This window comes from Gopherus flavomarginatus, chromosome 6 (assembly GCF_025201925.1).
Source record: "Gopherus flavomarginatus isolate rGopFla2 chromosome 6, rGopFla2.mat.asm, whole genome shotgun sequence".
In the NCBI taxonomy this organism is placed as follows: domain Eukaryota; kingdom Metazoa; phylum Chordata; order Testudines; family Testudinidae; genus Gopherus; species Gopherus flavomarginatus.
This window is the reverse complement of record NC_066622.1, coordinates 40,685,887-40,711,776: the sequence shown is the minus strand read 5'-3', so window position 1 is coordinate 40,711,776 and position 25,890 is coordinate 40,685,887. Positions and strand designations below refer to the sequence as shown.

General features: G+C 39.7%; 1 protein-coding gene across 4 annotated transcripts in view; it reads left to right on the top strand.

The window, feature by feature from the left end:
* The window catches only part of ATP2B2 (ATPase plasma membrane Ca2+ transporting 2), a 428,479-nt gene that overhangs the window by 364,609 nt on the left and 37,980 nt on the right, over positions 1-25,890 (top strand). For all 4 annotated transcript variants that reach the window (XM_050957747.1, XM_050957750.1, XM_050957748.1 and 1 more), the window contains 4 exons: positions 300-387; positions 16,217-16,323; positions 17,180-17,371; positions 25,141-25,354. In XM_050957747.1, coding sequence (XP_050813704.1) covers positions 300-387; positions 16,217-16,323; positions 17,180-17,371; positions 25,141-25,354 — 601 coding nt within the window. The remainder of the gene's footprint in view (positions 1-299; positions 388-16,216; positions 16,324-17,179; positions 17,372-25,140; positions 25,355-25,890) is intronic.

Genomic DNA, 25,890 nt, shown 5'->3' with positions numbered 1-25,890 from the left:
TGTAAGGCCACTTTTGTCCCTACAGTGAATCCTACCTACTTCAGCCAGCAGTCGAGGCAATTCAGTAAGACACTGTGGGGAATTCAATGTCTCATGGCCCTACCTACTCTACCAGTAGTGCTGGCTGCTACCGTCATTTGGCCCATCATTTTGGAGAGCGATGGTTCCAGATTACCAGTATAGGGGCTGATTCTCCTTTCCTATCAGTGCCGAGTGTGAAAGCTGAAAACATTTCTAGGCAGGAAAACATAGCTCCAGATTTGCTTACGACAGACTGATGATTGAATTATTATTTTCAGATTGAGCAAGAACGTATTGACAAGATCTGGCCAAAACTACGAGTACTTGCTCGCTCATCTCCCACAGACAAACACACTTTGGTGAAAGGTGAGTGCAAATAATCCATATGTGTGTGAGTATTTATAATAGCCATTTATTTATATAGTTTATATAATAGCCATAATTTATATAATTGTCTAATGGCATCACCTACTGTACTTGTTTTTTATATTACAATCCAGACACACAGCAATGTACTGTTGGTGGGGCATAGTGGAGGGAGGAAGAGGAGAAGCAAGATCTAACTGTGTTATTTCTCATGTCACAATTGTTTCACTCATCAAAGAATTAGGCCAGGTCTGTGCTAGAAACTTTTGCTAGTAGATCAAATGTTGGTCATGGATGTGATTGTTTAACAACATTTCTCTACTAGCAAAAACCCTAATATTGATGCAGTTATGCAAGTCCAATAAAATGTTTTTGTGGAGATAGTATTAACGGAGTAGCCGTGTTAGTCTATGTCCACAAAAACTGAATTGGCCTTCAGCATTGGTTCTCGATTTGTAAAGTAACTCCCTTCTCTTCGTGTGCCAATATGTATGCATGTATCTGTAATTTTCACTCCATGCATCTGAAGAAGTGGGTTTTTTACCCACAAAAGCTTATGCCCAAATAAATCTGTTAGTTTTTAAGGTGCCACTGGACTCCTTGTTGTTTTTGTGGAGATAGCTTATTTTGTTTGAGAAACAGAGGGAAATATGGGGGAGGTGAGGAGAAACATATGAGAGAGGAGAGAAGGAAAGGGAAGGGAGAGGAAACTCAGCAAAATATGAGGAGTTTTTTGTTTGTCTTCTTTTATAATACAGATGTGTTGTCTAACGATTGGAGCACTGCGCTGTGAGGTAGTGTTCTTTTTCCAGCTCTGCCACTGATGACTTCTCTGACCTAGGGGAAGTCACTTAAACTTCCCTTTATGTCATCAATAAGATGAATCAAATAATACAGTACCTTAAGGATAATCATTCTATCAGATGTTGTGTGGACAATTTAGGGTTGATGAAGAGGACAAGGGAATTTACTGAAAGGCCACTTGTACAAGTTTTGCCATTTCTTTCTGTGGCTGAGTTTGCAGGTTCGCTGCAGAATTCATAGGAAAAGCACTTGCTTTCTAATGCGATTGTCAGCAGAGTTTCAGCATGTATTTAACACATGTACGTTAAAGTGGTTTCATTTTAAACCAGCTTTTGTTTACTTCATAAACAGGTGTTTTGAATATGAAAACAGGTACAATGCATCCTCCATATTCCCTGTGAATTAGTGTTCCTATGCCGTGATTGCCCATGCCTGGGCGTACCCATACTCTTTTACTGCCCATCTCCTTACCCCTTCTCATCCCTAGAGTGGCAGACATGGTTTCCCAGGCGGTCATGTCTGCTGTCTTTGTAGGGTACCTGAAAAGTCTAACTGGAAATAAAAAAGGAAGTTTCTCTCGCAGGAGCAGTGGAAATACAAATGTGATTCATTGACTTCTTGGTAGTGCTTGCTTGTCAATATTTTCATTGTGGCTTTTTAGTTAGATTAGAATGTGGCACTGACTGGGAGTGGAAGAGTACGTATGCAGGTCAGAGGTACTTAATAAGAAATAGGAAGTAGTATGAGAGAGGAGCTATCGATTTTTGATATTTTTATGCAGCTGTCCATAAAGTAAACAAAAATGAGTTGATTAAAAATAACTCACAATTTAAAATACGTATATTCAAACTTAGCTAAAACCAGGAATACAAGGGTAAGAGCTCTTCTTGCTCATTAGGAGAGTGGTTTTTAAACTTTTTAAGCTGAGCCCCCTCTTTAAGTAACAATTTTTGGTTGTGCCTCAGACAAAAATACACATACAGAAGTATGCTTGATAGCCTGCTCATAAACCTAACAGAGATCTTAACACAACTTGAATTAAATTACCTATACCTTTAAGTTTCAAATACACCTATACTTACCAATGGCACAGCCAAGGCTTCCTCAGCAGTAGGCTGCTTCTACCTTGCATCCAGGCTGCACTGCTAGGGCAGAGCCAATACCTGCCCCTCCCCCTCGGATTTCTAGGGTGGAGAAAGGCATGTTTGACAGGCTCTGGGGGCGGGAGCCAGCACCAGGCAGGGTGGCTTGCTGAGGTGAGTGAGGGTGTGGAGATGGTGCTCCCTCACCTGGGCCCCACTATGTGGCTGACACAAGCCACCTGGTGTTGCTGCTGCCCCCCCCCCCAAACTTTCCTGACCCCCAAGAGGGGAGGGGTGTCCCACAGTTTGAAAACCTGTGCACTAGGAAGAGAGTCTTTTCATTATAGTGACTCCATTCACATGAGTTCTGCCACATTTGCTGTTACATGCAAGGATACATGTTTTAAAAAGCAGATTCCATTTTGCATAATAAGGCTGTTTATTCAATATTCTTTTAAGCAATTAACCCTGTATTTTGTCACCTTAATACAGAAAGACCATTTGTATGTATTTTTTCTTTCTTTTTATATAAAGCTTTCTTTTAAGACCTGTTGAAGTTTTTCTTTACTTCAGGGAAATTAAGTCTGTACTCACCAGGGAATTGGTGGGAGGAAGAAATCAGGGGGAGATCTGTGTGTGTTGAATTTGCTAGCCTGATTTTGCATTCCCTCTGGGTGAAGAGGAAAGTGCTTTTGTTTCCAGGACTGGGAACGGAGAGGGGGAGTCACTCTGTTTGGATTCACAGAGCTTGTGTCTGTGTATCTCTCCAGGAGCACCTGGAGGGGGGAAGGTAAAAAGGATTATTTCCCTTTGTTGTGAGACTCAAGGGATTTGGGTCTTGGGGTCCCCAGGGAAGGTTTTTCAGGGGGACCAGAGTGCCCCAAAACACTCTAATTTTTTGGGTGGTGGCAGCAAGTACCAGGTCCAAGCTGGTAACTAAGCTTGGAGGTTTTCATGCTAACCCCCATATTTTGGACGCTAAGGTCCAAATTTGGGACTAAGGTTATGACAGGCATAAAACTGATGTAATTCCCTGATCCCCACTGGCTGTCTGCAGGTTCCACCTATATATTTAGGAGTGGGTTTTGACCTATAAAGTGCACTCCCCATCCCACTGCCACAGCTGCAGTCAGCGGAGGCACTCAAGATGGAGTCTCTTTCATGGAAAAGAGAGGTGCTGTTTGCAGGGTGTTGTCCATGGAGGCTCCTCCACTGTGGAGCCAGTGCCTTCTGTGGCCTGAAATCTGAATCTGCTGGTCTTGAGGGCATACTCCAAGGCCTATGTCTACAATCAGGCTGTTGGGATGAAGGGCTGTGAAGCAGGCTGGTACATGAGCTATGGGGTGTTAGTGGTTGCTCTGATTTAATCTTTGTTAAAGTGTTTTCACATTCTGCGTGAGAAATAGCTGCTGACTCCATCCTTTTATACTGTATATTGAACTGATGACACAGGAACTTAGAGGGGAATTTTGAAAAGCATCTATATGACTTTGGGGAGCGTACATCCCCACTGTAAATGAACTAGGTCACTTGAGTGCTTTTGAAAATGATGCTCACCCTCCCTCCCCAGCCTCGTATGTTGAGTAAAGGAGCCAGAATGTGATGTAAATGATCTCTTAAAGCCCTGGCTATGGCTAGAAGAGAATTCCCCTGACACAGAAGCTGAAGATGATAGCCATAGACTGTCTTCTGAAGACCCTTTCCTCGTCCCCTTCTAACCAGGGCATAGGGAATGTGTCGTGGGTGGCAATGCAGCATGATGGGTACTCTGGGTTTCACTGCTGCTTCTCAGAAGATGAATACACGCAGCTGTAGCTTAGCTTTTCAGGACTAAATTATGGCAGGTGTTGTTTAGGCCCCCAGAACAGCCCATGCAAAGGCAGCTTAAAGCCCTCACAAGTTCTGTGCTGCACTTCTAAGATGCAAGACAGAATCTTACCCTAGAGCCTAATATAGGTGCATGGCTCTAAATTCTAATGGAAATGTGTATTGGGAGTGTCATAAAATCAAGTAAATAAATCATTGGAGACTGCCTGTGTGAATGAATCATGCAGGATTTTCCCCTAAGAGGAAAATCAACAGAGTTGAAGAGTAGTAAGCAACAAAATATTAACAAGATTTATTGTATGTGCAGTGTGAGATTTTGAAAGAGATATTCTATTGCAGAATACCTTATATAACTGGTATTGTTGGTAACATTTTAGAGATGATGATGAGGTCAAATGAAAAAACAAGTATATTATCCAATGCAGTTTAAGAGCAGCTCTACGTTGCTGTGAAATGTTTTTGGTTTATAACACTTTAAGGGCCCTTAAAAGTTACAGGAAATAATTTAAATGTTCACTAGTTCTGGTCCTCTTGCTCTGAAGTACATGTTTCTCAGTCACTTGGGGAATAGAGCGAGTTTTCTCTTTGATATATTAGGTTCGCTCTAGGGCTAAAAAAACACATCACAAAACAAACTTTCATATTTAATTTTTAATAACTTATAGCTGCCAGAGAGAGGGAGCACTTTTTTATTTTACTGCCATAATCCTGCCCAGCAAAAATCATTTGTATGTAGCATAAGACACTTTCATTATACATTTTTGTTCTTTTGTAATGTTGAGACTCAGAAAGGCATCATTCAGCATTCAAGTTGGGAAGACACTGCTTCACAGCACTAGAGTTTTCAGCTTCCAAAATAGGTTTGAGAAGATTTTTTTCTTGGACATGAAGATAAGATTTCTTTCAGTCTAGAAATGAATCCTCTGTGTGTTTGTGTGTGTGTGTGTATTTTATAATATGTATTCTTCATATAACATGTAGCAGCTCCTTGGTGCCTTGAGCTTACCCTTTAAGGCCTCAGTCTTGTAACTGGATGTCCCCAAACGGGTGTCCACTCCAGCCCTATTGAAATCAGTAGGTTCTGCATGGGCTCAGGTGTCTGCATCTTCTAATCTGATTGCAGAATAAGGGTCTGCAGTCATATTTTTTTCTGTTTCATGCTAATAGTATGTATTTTTTATATTGGAGCACTAGCCACTTAAATATCACAGTTCTGTCTGAAAATGTACCCACTGTTGTTACAAGTTACGCCCCCCTCCTCTGCCCCAAAGACCTAATTCTGCCCACACTTAAACACTTAACTTTTTGCATGTGAATAGTCCATGGGACAACTCACATTAGGACATTTGCAGGATCCAGGTCCTAAAACAAAACTGAAAGAAACTAGAGGAAAAATTATTTTCTATATTTTTGTCAGTATACTTCTGGATTTGAAAGTACTCTTGTAAATAATCAGTTTCACTGTTCTGTCTATAGTCAGTCAGTTTCCCCTGTGACATCTGAGAGTCATTCACATAGCAGCAGAGTAGAAAAAAATGTAAAGTGATTGTAAAACCACAATAATCGGCAGTAGGCCTTATGGGAAAAAGGGTTTTAACTGTGACTAATTTTAACTATTTTGAAATGAATTTATTTGAAGTTTCCTTTTAAGTAAAAGCTCTAAATTATTATTTTATTAACCAAGAGCCTAAAGTTTAAAAGTTAGGAAATGTATCTAAATTTTTAAGGTTAACATGAGCTGAGCAAATATTTTTAGAAGATATATTAATACAATTGCTTGTATTAAATTTGTAAAATATAAGAAATATGTATTGGGTGATCCATCATACTGGACCAATAGTACCTAAATGTAAGTGTGCTTTGAATCTTCATATTTCCAGCATTCCTTGTCTCTCATTGTTTTCAGTTTATTAGCAGACATAGAAAGGGACAACTACATCCCATTCTGTTCTATTCTTTTAAAACAAACAGTATCTTACAGATAACTCTAAGGGTGGCATTGCTAATGAGATGCGTTAAAATAACGTGGCATTTATGCTGCAGTGAAGTGAAACCTGAGGCTCCATTTGTCGATGCCTTTGATCTAAGCAGTAGGTAGAAAGGGGTTTACTTGTAGATGAAATTGAAGACGCACTTGCTGACTAATAATCTCTGTAATATGATCCAGAGGGGATTTGATCTAACAGCTCCTTGGAGCTGGGGAGACATGTGAGTTGATATGTTTCATTTTAAGTCATATATGAGATCTTGTTGTCCTGTATTGGAGTAGTAGATGCTTATGGCTATATACAGATCATGTTGAGGGGTTCAGATCAGAGATACGTAAGAGGAGATAGTTTGGGAAACCACATGACTCTTGGAGTTCTTCTTGTGGAGAGTTGTGTTAAAACTCTCTATGTAAGCATCTGACTGGACTAAAGCTGTTTGCCATAAACTGTTTTTCTGACTTTAAAAGTTAGCATTTGAAATTAAAATACATTCCTATAGCGACTGGGAACCAGTGGAGTTGTAATGAAGTGCCCAGTCTCTGAATCAGGTCCCATCCCTGTCGATATTCTTCACTGATCACTGTAGCAGCCCCTATAAACACAGTACCATAAATAAGGTTTGCAAACAGTGGCCTTTGCTCATCACCTTTTCTTGATGCGAGCCTGCTTTTGTTCTTATGTTCTTTATACATATATATTTATTATTAATTCTTTTTCTTCAATTATTAAGGGAGTCTTTTGCTAACCACTCGATTTTGATCTTGTACTGAAAATAGCTCATGCTGGTCTCCTGTTATAGGCCATTTCACAATCACTGACTCTCCACCAAAGATCCCTGCCTGCCAGCTCTTGTGAGCTTCGCCCTCAAATGCATTGTCTTAGATGAGTGCAGCTGTCCAGACAGGTCGTGGACGGAGAATTGGTCCCTGCCCAATGGGAGCTTTAAGCTGTAGACCAGAACCTTGATTGGCTCTATTAGTGAATGATGAACCAGTAAGGGGTTCTGAGCACTGGTCTGAAGTGCTGTGGGTGTTTGGGAAATGGTCTACTGTGTGCTTTGGAAGCTGGAGTCTCCACCTTCAGTGCCAGGTAGAGTGAATGTTAATGGTTTAATAAGAAAATTGACAAGCAAAGGGATAACTGTGGTAGGCACTGGTCCAAAAGGAAGTCTTAGTTTCTCAGTATTTTTCACCACTGTTGCTATCAGTAACTAGGATTAGCTCTGTAAGTCCCCAATATTTGGTGCTAATTTGTCGAATGGTAGGCAGATGCCCTTGATGAAGGTAGAAATCAGTGTCCTGCCAGGCTACTCACAGTATTTCCATTTTCCTACCAAATCACTTTAGTCTTACCTGAGTTAAGCCTGATCTAGCTGTTTTTCATCCAGGACAATTAAACCAGTCGTGCCCCCTACAATTCCAACATGTGTTGGTAAGGGCCTTTCTCTTTAATTTATATAGCTTCTGCTTCCCTCCCCTTTGGGAAACACAGGTGTAAGATCTTCATATTATGACAGTTATCTTTTTTCACAGATTCATAGATTCCAAAGCCAGAAGGGACCATTGTGATCATCTAGTCTAACCTCTTATATAACACAGACCATTGAACTTCCCCAAAATAATTCCTAGAGCATATCCTTTAGGAAAAAAAATCCAATCTTGATTTTAAAAATTGCCAGTGATGGGGAATACACCATGAGCTTTGATAAATTATTCCAGTAGTTGATTACTGCCAATGTTAAAAAATGTATCTTATTTTCAGTGTGAATTTGTCTAACTTCAAGTTCCTTGTGTTGTATGTACCTTTCTTTGCTAGATTGAAGAGCCCATTTTCAAATATGTAGGATTGAAGAGCCCCATGTAGGTACTTATAGACTGTGATCAAGTCACCCCTCAATCTTCTCTTTGTTAAACTTGCTAAATTTTGTTCCTTGAATCTGTTACTATAAGGCATCTTTTCTAATCCTTTAATCATTCTTGTGGCTCTTCTCTGAACCCTCTCCAGTTTTTCAACATCCTCCTTGAATTGTGGACACCAGAACTAGAAACAGTTTTCTGACAGAGGCCATGGCAGTGCCAAATACAGAAGTAAAATAACCTCTCTATTACTTGAGAATCCTCTATTCATGCAACCAAGGATCGCATTAGCCCATTTGTCCAGAGCATAACACTGGAAGTTCATGTTACATGCTGTCATAAACAGATAGTTAAGGGTTAATGTCTCTTTTACCTGTAAAGGGTTAACAAACAGGAAACCAAACACCTGACCAGGGGACCAATCAGGAGACAAGATACTTTCAAATCTTGGTGGAGGGAAGCCTTTGTTTGTGTTTTTTGGGTTTGGTTTTGTTCTCTCTGGGATCTGAGAGTGACTGGACGTACTACAGGCTCTAATTTTCTATTCAAGTAGTAAGTGCAAGTAGAAAGGCAGTTTAGTCTTTTTAATTGGTTTTCTTTATTTGCAAATGTGTATCTGACTGGTAGAGGTTTAATGTGTATTTGGCTGGAAGTATTTTAAATTGTATTTCTACTGGAGGAGGCTTTTTCTCCAGTTTCTAGAAGCTGACAGACCCTGTAATATTCCGTCTTGAATTTACAGTGATTTTCTTTATTCTTTTTTCTTTTATTAAAAGTTTTGCTTTTAAGACCTGTCTGATTTTTCCCCCTTGTTGAGGCTCAAGGGAATTGAGTCTGTACTTAACAGGGAGGGAGAAGGGTGGAATCCCTTTGTTTTAGATTCACGGAGCTTGAATCTGTATATCTCTCCAGGAGCCCAGGGAGGGAACACCTGGAGGGGAGGAGAAGGGGAGGGAAATGGTTTATTCCCCTGTGTTGTAAGACTCAAGGAATTTGGGTCTTGGGGTCCCCAGGGAAGGTTTTGGGAGGACCAGAGTGTATCAGGCACTGGAATTCCTGATTGGTGGCAGCTTATCAGATCTAAGCAGGGAATTAAGCTTAGAGGAATTCATGCTAGTACCCCAACTTTTGGACTCTAAGGTTCAAATTGGGGAAAGATACTATGACACATGCTTTGATGGGCAGTGGCACAGTTAATAATGTTTATATGTAAAATACCATTATATGCATTTGACTTAGCTCTCATTGAAATGTACTAGACTTTTCACATCCCAGTTCTTGTTTCAGGCTCTCTGCAAACTCGGGTATAATCCTCTTCATGTCTTGATAATTTAATTACAGTAACTAGAAACTTATTTTTTTAAATGAAAGAACAGCAACTGAGAGAGGAGTTCAGCCCTCCCTTACCTGTCAGCCCCCAGCTAGTCCTTTATGGACGTGCACTGCATTTTGAGAAACATTACACTAGAGTAGGAGAAAAGAAACATAATAAACTATTAAAAAAAAACTTAATGAAACTTCGTATTTATTAATTTATGGTAGAATACATGATGGGTCAGTCCCCTTCCATCACATTAAGATGACAGAAGTGACAACAGAGACCAGGGAAATGGGAACAAATAATAGGGATTGCTTGTGCAAGCTAACTAGAAGCACTGCAGGAGAATGGCAGAAGTGGGTCTCTCAGAGGGATTTAAACTGACTCATCTAGTTTCACCATCCAAGCTGGTTTAAGTGGAAAGGTTAAAGTAAAATCAGTTAAAATAAAAGCTAGTTTTAATAATCTGGGAAGTTGTTAATACAAATAAAGACTTTGCATCTCATTTTTCTTACATTTAAATTGGTGATAAAACTCCCATTCTTCAATGGGAGGAGGAGAAGACACTAGTTTTGAAATACAGTCTATGGATGTCGGGTAAAATTGTCAAAAGTGCTTCCATCTCATTGAAAATCAATAGACTCATTGCCTCAGTGTGTGTTTTTTGAAAAGGGGAGTTAGGCTCCTAAGTCACTCAGATGCTTCTGTAAGTGTTACCCTTTATCTAAACAGTGTCCACTTTCGTTTGCTCATTTAGAGGAATGGTTATCTTTGTATAGTTGTGCGCCAGGCTATTATACCTCCTTTAGGTTCATTCAGTGTCTGATCTAGCACAATATGCCTCAGTGTGAAGCAATTCCTATTTGCAGTCTGTAAGAAAACATTGTCTTAAATGATATCTCAATGATTAATAACAATAGTGAGCCTTATTAGTGAATTAGTATCACCTTTAATATTAAAGATATAGCATATTCATAGAGTCATAGACTTCAAGGTCAGAAGGGACCATCATGATCCTCTAATCTGACCTCCTGCACAATGCAGGCCACAGAATCTCACCCACCCCCTCCTGTAATAAACCCCTAACCTAGTCTGAGTTACTAATGTCCTCAAATCATGGTTTAAAGACTTCAAGGTGCAGAGAATCCTCTAGCAAGTGACCCATGATCCAGGCTGCAGAGGAAGGCGACAAACCCCCAGCGCCTCTGCCAATCTGCCCTGGAAGAAAATTCCTTCCCAATCCCAAATATGGCGATCAGCTAAATCCTGAGCATGTGGGCAAGACTCACCAGCCAGGCACCTATGAAAGAATTCTCTGTAGTAACTCAGATCACACCCCATTGACCATCGCATCACAGGCCATTGGGCATATTTATTGCTAATAATCAATGATCGATTAATTGCCAAAATTAGGCTATCCCATCATACCATCTCCTCCATAAACTTATCAAGCTTAGTCTTGAAGCCAGATATGTCTTTTGACACCACTGCTCTCCTTGGAAGGATGTTCCACAACTTCATTCCTCTGATGGTTAGAAACCTTCGTCTAATTTCAAGTCTAAACTTCCGGATGGCTAGTTTGTATCAATTTGTTCTTGTGTCCACATTGGTACTAAGCTTAAATAATTCCTCTCCCTCCCTGGTATTTATCCCTCTGATATATTTATAGAGAGCAATCATATCTCCCCTCAGCCTTATTTTGATTAGGCTAAACAAGCCAAGCTCTTTGAGTCTTCTTTAATAAGACAGATTTTCCATTCCTCGGATCATCCTAGTAGCCCTTCTTTGTACCTGTTCGAGTTTGAATTCATCCTTCTTAAACATGGGAGACCAGAACTGCACACAATATTCCAGATGAGGTCTCACTAGTGCCTTGTATAAGAGTACTAACTCCTTATCTCTACTGGAAATACCTCGCGTGATGCATCCCAAGACCGCGTTAGCTTTTTTCACGGCCATATGTCATTGGCGGCTCATAGTCATCCCGTGATCAACCCATACTCCGAAGTCGTCTTCCTCCTCTGTTACTTCCAACTGATGAGTTCCCAGCTTATAAAAAAAATTCTTGTAATTAATCCCTAAATGCATGACCTTGGACTTTTCACTATTAAATTTCATCTTATGACTATTATTCTAGTTTACAAGGTCATCCAGATCTTCCTGTATGATATCCCTGTCCTTCTCTGTATTGGCAATACCTCCCAGCTTTGTGTCATCCGCAGACTTTATTAGCACACTCCTACTTTTTGTGCCAAGGTTAGTAATAAAAAGATTAAATAAGATTGGTCCCAAAACCTATCCCTGAGGAACTCCACTAGTAACCTCCTTCCAGCCTGACAGTTCACCTTTCAGTATGACCCATTGTAGTCTCCCCTTTAACCAATTCCTTTTCCACCTTTCAATTTTCATATCCCTGTTTTTTCCAATTTAACTAATAATTCCCCATGTGGAACCATACCAAATGCCTTACTGAAATCAAAGTAAATTAGATCCACTGCATTTCCTTTGTCTAAAAAAATCTGTTACCTTCTCAAAGAAGGAGATCAGGTTGGTTTGGCATGATCTACCTTGTGTAAAACCATGTTGTATTTTGTCCCAATTACCATTGACCTCAATGTCCTTAACTACTTTCTCCTTCAAAATGTTTTCCAAGACCTTGCATACTACAGATGTCAAGCTAACAGGCCAGTAGTTACGTGGATAACCTTTTTCCCCTTTCTTAAAAATAGGAACCATGTTAGCAGTACTCCAGTCATACGGTACAACCCCTGAGTTTACAGATTCATTAAAAACTTCTTGCTAATGGGCTTGCAATTTCATGTGCCAGTTCCTTTAATATTTTTGATGAAAATTATCTGGGCCCCCTGATTTAGTTCCACTAAGCTGTTTGAGTTTGGCTTCTACCTCAGATGTGGTAATGTCTACCTCCATATCCTCATTCCCATTTGTGATCCTGCGATTATCCCTTCAGCCTCATTAACAACTGAGGTAAAGTATTTGTTTAGATATTGGATCATGCCTAGATTATCCTTAACCTCCACTCCATCCTCAGTGTTTAGCGGTCCCACTTCTTCTTTCTTTGTTTTCTTCTTATTTATATGGCTATAGAACTTTTACTGTTGGTTTTAATTCCCTTTGCAAGGTCCAACACTGCATGGCTTTTGGCCTTTCTCACTTTTACCCTACATTTTCTGACGTCAATAAGGTAGCTTTCCTTGCTGATCACTCCCATCTTCCACTCCTTGTAGACTTTCTGCTTTTTCTTAATCACCTCTCTAAGATGCTTGCTCGTCCAGCTTGGTCTACAACTCTGGCCTCTGAATTTTTTCCCCTTTCTTGGGATGCAGGCTTCTGATAGTTTCTGCAACTTTGACCTGAAGTAATTCCAGGCCTCCTCTGCCTTTAGATCCACAAGTTCTTCAGTCCAATCCACTTCCCTAACTAATTTCCTTAATTTTTTTAAAGTTAGCCTTTTTAAATAAAAAACCCTAGTCACAGATCTATTTTTGTTTATCCTTCCATTTAGTTTGAACTGAATTAGCTCATGATCGCTCGAACCAAGGTTGTCCCCTACAACCATTTCTTCTATGAGGTCTTCACTACTCACGAAAACCAAATCTAAAATGGCATCTCCTCTTGTTGGTTCAGCAACTACTTGGTGAAGGAATCCATCAGCTTTCGCATCCAGGAAAATCTGAGCCCTATTATTATTACTAGCTCATGTCCTCCAGTCTATATCTGAGAAGTTAAAGTCTCCCATGATCAAACAATTCCCATTAGTATTTACTTCATTAACAACATTAAAGAGGTCTCTATCCATATCTAAATCAGATCACCGTGGTCTATAGCACACCCCAAGCACTATCCCAGGGGAGGCGCTAAGATTTCTTCCTCAATGTGATTTTTTGCCCAGACAGACTCTGTCTTATCTATTCCATCCCATCTTATTTCTTTATAGTCTACCTCATCATTGATATACAATGCTACTCCACTATCTTTGCCTTTATTTCTGTCTTTCAAAAACAGCACATACCTTTCAATATCTGTACTCCAGTCATGACTACTATTCCACCTTGTTTCTGTTATCCTTATGTCTGTTTTCACTTCCTGCACCAGTAACTCTAGTTCCTCCATTTTGTTACCTAAGCTCCTCACATTGGTGTACAAATATCTTAATTTTTGCTGTTTGGCTTTGCTCACATTCTTTACCTGATTAGGCACTGACATTCTACTGCCAGTACCACAAATTATCACACTACCCTTCCTCTTTATGTCCCATGGCTGTATCCTTTCTTACTTCGTTTTCTTCCCTCACAATGTTAAAATCTGGCGTGGAGATTACCTGGACATCTCCCAATCATCTCTCCCAAATTCCTAGTTTAAAGCTCTCTTAATCAGTTGTGCCAGCCTCCATCCTAGAAGTCTGTTTCCCTCCCTACTCAGGTGAAGCCCATCCTGAGAGAACAGTCCTCTGTCCATGAATGCCTCCCAGTGGCCATACATTCCAAAGCCCTCCTTATAGCACCACTGCCTGAGCCATCTGTTGATCATCATAATCTTGTCACACCTTTGTTGCCCTTCTCTAGAAATGCAGAATCCCACTGAAGATCACCTGAACCTCAATTTCCTTAAGCATCTTCCCCAGCCTGGCACAGTCTCCCTTGATCCGTTCCAACGAGAATCTAGCCATATCATTTGTTCTCACATGAAGGACAATCAATGGATTCTTTCCTGCTCCTGTTAGGATCCTCTTCAGCCTCAGGTCCACATTCTGTATTTTAGCACCTGTCAGCCAGCACACCCTTCTGTTCTCTGGATCAGCTCTGGTTACAGGCCTGTCTATTCATCTCAGTAAGGAGTCCGCAATTGTGTAGATGTGCCTTTTCCTGGTGATGGTGCGATTGTCTGGTCTATCCGCTGTTCCCTCTGGCTGCAAGTCCTCTTGATTCCTATTCTCCCTTGCAATCCTCTGCAACCCATCCTGTATCCTCCTGGGGCTCATATTTGGTGTTATCATCTCCATTGATTCTTCCCCTCTTCCTATAGAACTAGATGCTCTTCTCTTCTACCTTGCCCTCCCACCTGCAGTAACCACCTGCTGTGCCCCTTCTTCCTTATTTTCCAACTCCGCAAACCTGTTCCTGAGTTCTATTTCTCCTTCACTAGCCCATCTTTTCCTCTGCCTGGTTCTCTTAGTCACATGCCTCCACTGTCCGCTTTCCTCACCCAGCAGTCTCCCCTCTAAGTTCTTTGGTCCTGTTTCCATCTGCAAGTCTGAGCTTTTCCCTTCAGCCTCCTCATGTCTTTGCTCCATCATCTGCTCGAACCCCCTTCTAAACTCAACGAGAGTTTCCATCTGCATCTCCAGTCCTCAGATCTTTTCTTCCATCAGCTCTATCAGGCGGCACTTCATGCAGACAAAACTCTTTTCAGGTACCCCCTCCAGGATCATGTACATGCTGCAGCTTCCACATCCAGCCATCTTCATTGTGTCTTCCACTGCTTGCCTCTGTATCTGTTATAGCCTTCCCACCTAAGTCCTGTTAGTCTGGGAAACACAAACCAAACCAAAACACAGCAAAACAAACCCCCAACGAGCACCACAACACTGCCAGAACACCACACTCTCCCATCACTAGCCTGTGTGTTCCTCTGCCTGGTTATCGTAGTCTTCCGCCCCCAAACTCCCCTGCAACAGAACTCCCACTCAAACTCCCCTGTTTACAATTCTGTTTGCCGGCTCTGGTGCTGCCGCCGCTGTGATTAATAGCAATAATAAGCCTTATTAGTGAATTGTATCACCTTTAATACTAAAGATATAGCATATTGTTCTGTATTACAGGAAGATCTTGATATTCAATATAACAAAATTTGAAAAGTTTGCTTTATATACAATAAACATAGCATACACACATGGTTCAATAACTTGTAATTATTAGATCCTATAATCTAAGAGATTTAACTCTGTGTCTTCGCTTAAATAGCAATGCAGGCCTTAATTATAGCATTTTTTTTCAGCATATGTATCAAAGGCAATAAACAAAACTAATCATATACTCCAAATTAAATTTGGAAATGAAACTTAGTGTAATGATGATCTTATGACTAAAGTATAGTGTTTCTTGTGTGACCTCGGGCAAGTAATTTAATACAATTCCCTCACTTTCCCCATCTGTAGAGTGTGGAGAATACTTTCCTATTTCATCAATGTGAGATGAGACTGAATTCATTCATGTTATAAAATATTTTAAGGTCCTTGGAAGGAAGTAACTAGAGAAATACGAACCATTATTATTGCTTGTACTTCTAGTATACTAAAATATATTACTTGAGAATTTCTTATTTAGTTGATATCGCTTTATTCATCACTTCGGTACTTGGCAGAGCTGAATATGTCTCAGGAAAATCCTAATGTAGCTCCAGAAAATAGCAGTCATCACTGCTGTTTTGGGCTGTAGGCTGAACTTCCCTGGAGACATCCGAAAAAAACAAATATGCTAATGAAGGCTTGGATTTAGGAAAGCACGTATGTCTGTCTTAAGTTGTTGCTTAAGTCTGTCCTCATTCAGCAAGGCACTTTAACACATACTCAAGTCCCATTACAGTCAATGGGGCCTCAGTGCATTGGAGCCTCAGTGGATTATATTGGGAAATAAGATTTCAATTAGTAGAAATCTTCATTTTTCACAAGGAAGCACATGATGGGCTGATCCTGTTTCTATTGAATCTTAAGAGAGTTTTGCCAATGACTTTATTGGGTGCCGGATTGGTCCCCGTATAATCCTCCGTAATGATGGCAGGAGTCACTTACATGGCTTACTACGTCATTTTCCCTGGGAACTAAGTCTGTATTCTCCGTGGGGGCCCATGATACATCAGCCAGATATTTCACTTCAGAATGGAGCCTCTTATTCTGAAGGTGAATATTCTATGTATTGTTGATATATTTTGCAGGAATTATTGACAGCACGCAGGTGGAGCAGAGGCAGGTTGTTGCAGTGACTGGTGATGGAACCAATGATGGACCGGCACTTAAAAAAGCCGATGTTGGCTTTGCAATGGTATGACCCTGAACATAGTCACTTGTCACTTTATTTGCATCACAGATTTCCTTAAAGGGAGTTTTTCTGTTTATGTAACACATGGAGTGAAATGGTTCAGTGATTGTTCATTCAGTGAAGCAAGAAGCACGTGGAGAAGTTTCTGTTTTCTGGAAATGGCTGTAATCAGTACATCACAGGTTTTAATGCAGTTTCAGAATCCACTATTACACATTGTGATAAACAGAGGAGTTTTGCCTGGCTGATTTTTGCAAGAGTCTCATCAAAATAAATATTGAAAATATGCAGAATGTTGATGCTAGTAGAGGAAAGTGCATTCAGTGTTCTGCCTGATAGCAAGGTGGAACAGGAAGAGCACACTCCAATTTAACAGGACATTATTTTGACTTGGTAAAAATCCACCCCCAAATACAACTTACTAGTCCCCCAACATTTTGTGGCACTACTGCAACAGTATCTGAAAACATAAGAAATTGACGGCATAATAAATGCTGAATTCAATTTGAGCTGTGCAATTCCAATTTGTACTGGCAATTCTATGTATGCATATTTAAAAAAAAAATCAGAACTCCAGCGACACATGGATGTTCGCTCCCTTATTCAGCATCAGTTGCTATCACAAAATACTTACATAGCTCATCACAAGGCATTCCCTTACTCTGTATCGGCACACACCTCCAAACCTATTATCCAACACGTCCAAGACACAGCATGTACTCACCAAATACTGTTATTTCATTCTGTGGTCAAAGCATAACTGCGCAGTGGGAAGGGATGTCCAAAGATCTATTTTCTAACTATTGCTTTTTCTTTCCCATACTCATTTTTATCATCATTTTCTGCAATTTTTTTCCAGGGCATTGCAGGTACTGATGTTGCAAAGGAAGCCTCAGATATTATCTTGACGGATGATAATTTCAGTAGCATTGTGAAGGCTGTAATGTGGGGCCGTAACGTCTATGATAGCATCTCCAAGTTCTTACAGTTCCAACTTACTGTTAACGTTGTGGCTGTGATTGTGGCTTTCACTGGGGCATGTATTACACAGGTAAGCTGAGTCGCAGAGATGACATGAAGCAGGGATACTGGACTGCCTGAAAATCGAAACAGCCAAATACCCAATTTCAACAGATGCTTTCAACTGGTCACCATTGTATTCTTAATTCCTGCAGTATTGTTAGCAAGCATTTTTTTCTGGGTAATAAGTTTGGGAATCATTAGTTACATGTCAGAGTTACATCTGGAATCATGCATTGTATCAGTCATACAGATATTCCCAGAAGTATTAGTTTGTTTGGACTGTGATTACTGGTACATTCAAGATGGCAGCACTGTCATTTAGAAGTAATCCAGACAGGGAAACTTTCAACTAAAAATGAAGAAAATATTTTGGTGCTTTGTGTTTTCTGATTCAGATAACTAAAAACGAAAAACATCATACACAAAAATATCTTTCTGACTAATTTTTTCCCCAGAATAATCCATTCTAATTGCTAATATCACTATCCTCATTTACATCTTATTTTAGCAACCTTGTTGAACCTTATCCATTGTAAGAAATGGAGCAAAAATCAACAGCTTTGTGCTACTCAGCAATAGGGTGACCAGACAGCAAGTGTGAAAAATCGGGATGGGGATGGGGGTTAAGAGGTGCCTATATAAGACAAAACCCCAAATATTCGGACTGTCCCTATGACATTGGGACATCTGGTCACCCTATTCAGCAAAGTACTTGTCACTTGCTCAGATATCCTGGCTAACTTTTCTACTCACCCTTTAAAAGGATCAAGACATCTGATGCATTTTAAATGCTTGTTTTCTGTGCCTCTCCTCCTCCTCCTCACTGCAGAGATCTACATATTCATAGGCATGTTAATGGATGTATTTGGAAGATCTCTAAGCAAAAATCAGGTTTCAAAGCCTGGGCTCCAGCCCAAGTGGGAACAGTCAGTTGACCCTGCTGCGGGTTCAGATTTTTTTGCCACATAGATGTACCCTATGATGCAGCCCTAGCCACAACTAACATACAAGGCTCCTTATGTACCTATCTCACCAAACACACAAAAAAGGCCAAACCAAAGTGAACACCGCTCACTTCAACATCACCACTTTTTCATAAGCACACCTCCTTTTGATTATCTCATTTTGTTCAGCAAGGGGCAGGGGAAGGTGTATAACTAGTGGAGCACGTGGGTTTTCTTCCTCCAATATTAAAAAGCAAAGGACATTGCTGTTAGCCTTTACACCACATCCCCAAAATAACAATGCTCAAGAGGGTATATACTGGAGAGGGGAGCTGTTACAAACACCTAAGCTTGATAGAAGAAATGCACACCTGTGAGAACTTTGCAGCTCCCCTTACTGTCTATTTCACAAATGTACGTGTCTGTCACTACAGGTAAATTCCATCTCTGACACACACACCTATGAGCAAAACAATGAATAAGTTATTAGCTACACTTCAGGAGTACGCTTACATTGCAGTCATGGAATCGTTATGTGAAACTTGAGATCTGGTCTCTCCATTAAGCCGAGAGGTTAAGCTCCTTTCAATTTATTTTTCTGAATTCTCAGGTCTCAGTTGTACTTAGCAAGGTGTGGAAAGGTCTCAAATAGTCCCCACTGGCCCTGGTGAGCACCTTCACAGGGACTGGACACAACTGTGTTCATTTAACTCCTCTGGGCACAAGGACTGTGTGATCATAGGGCCATTCACCAGAAGAAGCAGGAATGAGTTTACAGAAGCCAAGTGAAATACCTGTTGTATCCTGTCAAAGGGAAGCAAAGTAGCAACAGTCTCCTTGCTCTGCTGCTAAATGCTGGTGCACCTCCGTATTAATCTCTACTTTGGCTATGCCTTATAGGCACAACTGACCCTATGAACAGGTGGGAGGAAGGGAAATATTGTGGATGGGGAAGAGGCAGAAGCAGAGATTAGGTGATGGCCTTTTCCCTTCAGGAATATTTCAAAGTATTTGAGAGAGTTTTAGCATTAAGAGTTAATGTCTGGTAACTAAAGAGAAGAGGAAAATACAAACATTATCGAAAACAAATGATTATAGCATCATGTTGCTGATGCTGTGGTTGAAGTTGCGGTGGCCATTTCCTTTTAAATCCCTGTTTTCAGTCATTCGAACATTACTTCCCCTCTTTCTCCAAAACAGTTCATGTAGGATTAAATTTCTCATATTTGGTCTTCAGCAATTTTCGATTACTTTGTGAGCTTGAAAGAAATTGTAACCCACTTCTTAAATAATATTGTTCCTTTTTGTGCTTGGATAACTCAAACATAATTGTGTGGGTAGTTAATTTGTTGTGTTTGAAAATAGTTTTTTTTTCAAATAAACAAATTGCTCATGTTTGAAAATTGTGCACAGAGCATGCTCCTTGATTATTATTTTTTTTCCCTACCAGTCCAAGGACTCTGTTCAACTTCTATTGAAGACATTGGGAGTGTTTTCATTGGCTTTCAACAGGAATTGAACCAGACCCTAAAAGTCCATAATGAAGAACAGTTTTGCCCAAGTGATCTGTAACTAAAATCTTCCCTGCTCCTTTCTACTCATTCCCCACAGTTATGTGCTTTTGAATGTGCAACCATTCTGTTAAAAATTAACTCATCTCCCAAGGTTAATACATTTTTATCAAAATAAAACTATATGAAATTGTTTAGTTCTACAATAAAATAGCAAACCCCAAGAGAGAAATTAAAAAAAAATAAATTAGAAATTGTTGCAAATATACTGCAGTTGATTTGAGATGTGGCCATGTTTACAGTTAACTTCCTGATTCCTGACAATCTCAAGCAGCTTTTATTTCCGTCTCATGCAACAAGGAACTTGCCTGAAGAAGCTGTATTATGTTGACTTTCAGACTCAAAGTTTCTATTCTGTGAAAGAGCATTATGTATGTTTGCCTTTTATAACTGAAATATTACCAAAAATTGTGTTAGGAAACATACTGTACCCTCTGGTTGTTATAAAAATAGCTCTGATACAAAATGCATGACTGTATTGAAAAATCTTGAGTACAGTAGCCAGGTTGCACTTTTATACCTAGTCTTAAACATTTACACTAGTCTTAAAATATTAATTTGACTGAAATATTTAAATTCTTATTAACAGATAAAGATAACTGAAAGCCGTTGTTTCCAAAACACAAGCATAGCTTTCAGGGACCTTGACAAGGGCTTGCCTATACAGCAAACATTTCCTACACATTTTACTCTATTTTTCCGCAGATATTCTGTCCCTGCTGTACATACAGAATATAATTGTATTCTTAGGTTAAATTCTCTGTATCTTACTGGTTCTGGTAATTAAACCCCAAACCCCATCCCAAGAGTGGCAGGCAGGGCTAACTGGACGGGGATAGCTGTCTTGAGGCCTCTGGTCCATATAGGACATGCCACTCTATTACACCTCCCTTTTCAAGTTTGTTTATTCCTTGCCTCATTCACTGTGCACTGTCCAGCCTGTTCTTTAAGTGTGGTTGGCATCTGAACACACCGTGGCTAATTTACTACACACCATCCTTTCTGCGCAGTGAGCATCCAGATCTACTTTGTTAAACAGATGTAAATTAAGACTGAAGCTACTGATTTCAGTAAATTAATGAGGTCCAGACTCATAGGTCCTCATCTCATTCTCCGGACACCAAGTGTAGAGGCCTCGGCTCGTTCAGTGTACAGCTTTCTCAGTGAGCAAGAGATTCTTGTGAAGCCCTGCCTAAAACATTGTGAACTGTTGTGCATTGAACGAGACAGGACTCCATACTCTCATTTATCCCATGGAATTCCATACATCCCTTCCAAGACCCAAAATGTCATGCAACTTACTTACCTAGGCAAACACAGTGGCAAGAAAACACTGGAACATTATTATTTTTAATTATTAAAAAAATCTGTTCATGCACAAAATAAATCTTTAAATACACATAGCTCAGGCAAATCAAAACAGAATTTTACTGGAGCAACATAAGGCAAATGTCCAAGCTAAGGTGTATCTCTGTGCCAAATTCTAGTTCTACCCCAAATATTTGAGGTTTTGGAGTTGTTGGTAAAAGGTCACATTTTTTTTAAAAAAGGCAAGAAAGTATATTTTAAACACTTCATAATCAAAAATTGATGAGTTTTTCTTGGATTTTAAAACAGAGGTCATATTTTGGCAGTGACTAGACGTTGAAAGTCTTAGCTGAAAATGCTAAACATTTGGCAAAAATTAAAAGTGCTCGGAAAAAGCATTTTAGCTGTCACTATACACTTCAACTCCTGTATAATGAGGATGAAAGATACTTCAGAAATTTAGAAGGTATTATTTTGCATGTTACTTAGTGTTGATACACTCTAGGACCCTAAACAGGAGCATTTGACAAATCCTAACAATTTAGGAGTCTTGTCTTCTGTGCTTTTGGTTAATAATACTGCACAGTAAATAGAATTACACTGTACTGATCACCTCAAGGTTGGAAGTAAATATCAAGAAGTGTGCAAGTAGAATGTAACGTACTGGGCAGCTTCCGTTAAACTTGTATCTAATAGGACTAGCAGCAAAAATGTTTGTACCTAGAGAATGGTTTAAAACGTTTTGCAGAATAGCCACTGTCCCATTAAAGAGGCTTATGTAGGCAAGCGTTTGCGTGTCCTGAGAGTCAAATGGGAGTTAAAAGATAAGGATAAAAACACCTTTCTGTCCCCTTACAGCTTGTCATCTTAACTCAAAAATAACAAGCTCTAAGATTTGTGAGGCTGTATGTGTCACAATAGATTTGTGGTTTATTGCCAGCCTCTTGTGATTTTTACTTTAAGTGTTTCCCAAGGTAAAGTGTAAAATCATTGGATAGGAGGGACTTTTACCTTTAGGCAAATAGTAACCTTTTCCAAGGTTAAATGGAAAAGAACTTGACAAGTAAGTGGTGATCTCAGGTGGCTCGCAGTGTGAACATCATTCCTCCCAACAGTTGTTGGAGGTTACATAATGATGTATTATTTTGAACTTCACCTATGAGATCAAAGGATTCTTTGGCCATTTAGTCAGTGGCCAGAGACTGCCAAAAGAACATTAAGCTTGCATGCCACTTACATGTTCTTGTGCTGCATAGAGTCAGAACAAGACTGAAAACTATAATGGAAGACTAAACTCCATGTCTGATAGACATTTTCTTTAGTTTCCACTAACTAATCAGAAACTAGTTGCAGTGGAGATTTCATGACACTGGCTGCTCAAACTAACGTGCGTTAATCTTTGGGTTTGGGCTTAGAACGAGATTTTACACTCTATTGAGCTGTGCAGCACTGCAGATAACTGGTCATTATTAGAGGCAGGGTGATTGGCACAGTGGAGTGGTGAGAACATGCTGCTGCCCGAGCTGATGACTTCTGGTTACACTTGTGTGAAGATGGGTCAGAGAGAGAAACCTCCTGTAACATTATTCATAGGAATATCTGAGGCCTTGGCTATTGCCCACATGACTGTTTGTTACAAATAATGTACAGATGTGGGGATGAACACTTGAGGCAACAATTCCAGCTTCTAAAGTTATCTCCAAACAGAAAATGCTTGTGCAGCACTCTTGTTAACCATACAAAATTTGAAAATAGGATGAGGCAAATTCTTCAGTAAAAACCTGATTGTTTCCCCCTTTCTATGTATATAAGGTACCTCAGCACTGCTAGTCTTTAAGCCACGATGGTGAAACCTTGGCATAAGGTCACCACTGCTTTGGGCCATTCCACGTTGATAAAACCACAAAATCTGGGACCTAGTTAATCCTGTTTATCCTTTCTTTAACTTTTCCCCCCATCCCTACAAATACAGGCACATCCTATTGCTGGAGCTGCATATCAGATGGCTGAACTGATTTCTCCTCCTGATAAGCCCAGTTAATGCTGCCCATGGCCAGGAAGTCAAGTATCTTGACTAATCTTGGTTAATCCTTCTCTGCTCCCTAGCGTGCCCAGCTTGTGCCAAAGCAGTAAATTGCCTCCCCCACCTCTCCCCCCTGCCCTAAGGAGGCCAAACCTGAACATTGTTCTTTTTAAATATAATCTGCAACAAATGATTTTTTTAAATGCAAGGTTGTTTATTTGCAGGAAAATGAATGTATTGTATCCCTAGTGAGATCAGGACTGTAATTTCAAGCCACCACAGAGACCAAAACGTTTAGAGTTTGTCTCCAAGTGCTGTCCTTAACAGCAATTGGTCCTTGGTATTGAAACTGACATAAAAGCTTGAGAAGGCTTCATTAAAAATAAACATTTACATCTCTCAAGAAAAGTGCAGCCTTCAAACAAGTGTTTTTAATGGTATTTATTTTGGTCTGTAAATTATTCTGACACTCCTTTGCCTCACCTATGCACTATGGTAGAAAATATATGGTGCAAAACAACAATACTGTGACACCCCCCCCTTATAAATTCAAAAACACATTTTAAAATATTTAACACTATTATAAATGCTGGAGGTGAAGTGGGTTTTGGGGATGGAGGCTGACAGTTCTCGACCCCCCACGTAATAACCTTCCGACCCCCTGAGGGGTCCCAGCCCCTAGTTTTGGAACCCCTGTGTAAGTTATCCCCGTTATGTGATAAAACATCAGAGTGTTATCTCATGTTATTTTTTAGAATTCTCTTACCCATCCCTGATATGAATAAAGTACCTCTCTCTCTCAGTCTGAAAATAGATTTCACTAATGCTGTCTATTTCAGATTCACACTAAAGGCACAGAAACTAGAATTATTCATGTGTGTTACAAGAAAAAAAAAATCTACCTCTTTCTTCCTTGCTATGGCTCTTAGAAGCAAACACAATTACATGTCATTACAATTGATCCAGTGAGGTACAGTTACTGAGAACAGATCATTAGCCAAACTGCAATTTAATATATATTTCTCTTTGTCATTACTTTTCACCTGAGAGCAGTATTAGGTTTTTTGTTTGTTTGTTTGTCTGTAATGTGATCTAAAGCCCTATATGGTGTGACTTTAGGCTGTCTCCATCTTGGATTAAATGAGCAAATAGCTCCTTCTTGTGGCTGCTAATCTAGTTTGGAAATAAATACCTAATCCTACCAAAATCTATTAACACTTTGGTAGTAATGCTGATGTTTGGGTGTCTTGTGAATATTTTTGGATGAAGAGCATGAACATTCTGCTTCATAGTTCCTAATGACTCTTCCTGTGGTTTAGTAGATGAATCAGTTTTTTTATTCCCTACTTGTTTTTAATAGGATTTGAGTACATTCAGTTCACATCTGAGCTGTACAACATTGTTTATTTCTGGGTTTAAAAATAAAATAAACTATAAAATTTGAATTTATCAAAAACTCACATTGAACTGTTCCAAGATTTTGATCAATTTCAGGCAACACAATGCGTGTACTACAGCAAATTGTAGACATAACTTAGATATAAATTCACATTAAACTTGATATTTTAAATTAAGTTTTAATATATTTTTTCCATCCCACCCAGGAATACATATTTTTGATAGTCTTTAATATTTAGTCACCCAAACCTGACTTCTAGAAAATTTAAAAACAATCCATGGGGTAAAGTGCTATGGTACATTGTATAATCAGATTATTCAGATAGGATTAATGTGATGCTAAATAAGGTGTCTGGATGCAAATGCTGCTGGCTGAAACGATTGGTGATAAATCTGATTGTTTGTCTTTGCTCAGCTCCATACCCTTTCTACTGTTACTGCCTTGCAATAGCACAATAAGACATTGAGTGTGAAGGGAAGAAATGGTGGAGACAGTGATCATTTTAGCAAACCAAGACAAAGAAACACATTATATTTTATTTTGTCTCCTAAGGACTCTCCACTGAAAGCTGTGCAGATGCTGTGGGTCAATCTAATTATGGACACCTTTGCTTCTCTTGCTCTGGCCACTGAACCCCCTACAGAGTCTCTACTGCTAAGGAGACCATATGGCAGAAACAAGCCTCTTATATCACGTACCATGATGAAGAACATTCTGGGCCATGCTGTCTACCAGCTAACTCTCATTTTTACACTTCTCTTCGTTGGTAAGATAAACAAAACATATTTTTGTTCACTTTAGGTCTCTGCTGTAGCTGCTGCTTCATTCACAAGTGGCCTGATCTCTAGCTATGTGCCCCAAAATGTACTGCATATTCCAAAGTGCCAAACATTTGCATTAAGCTTTACTCAGGGCTCACCTGAGACATGCCCCAGGTGTTGAGCCATGCAGTGGGACCAAAAGAGATAAGGGGAGATGGAACAGCTCCAACTGGAAGGTGATGGGATGTCAGGGATCATTCTGGAACCTTTCATATCTTCTTGGTAAAAATGTGGGATTTGCTTAATCTAGCTTTTTGGAATATTAAGAAAAGTGTAGGTTCAAGGCATTGGCAAAGGTTTAGGTCAGTTTGGGTGTTAACCAAACTGGTCAGTCTGTTTCTAAGCTCAAATTTCAAGGCTTGTCCTCTTCACTAGGAAGCTTGATATTTTATTTCTGTTTAATCTGAAATGTACAGATTCAAGTTATGCTGGTACAAAAACCCACTTCAATTTGGGAACTAACAATATTGTTCAGTATTCT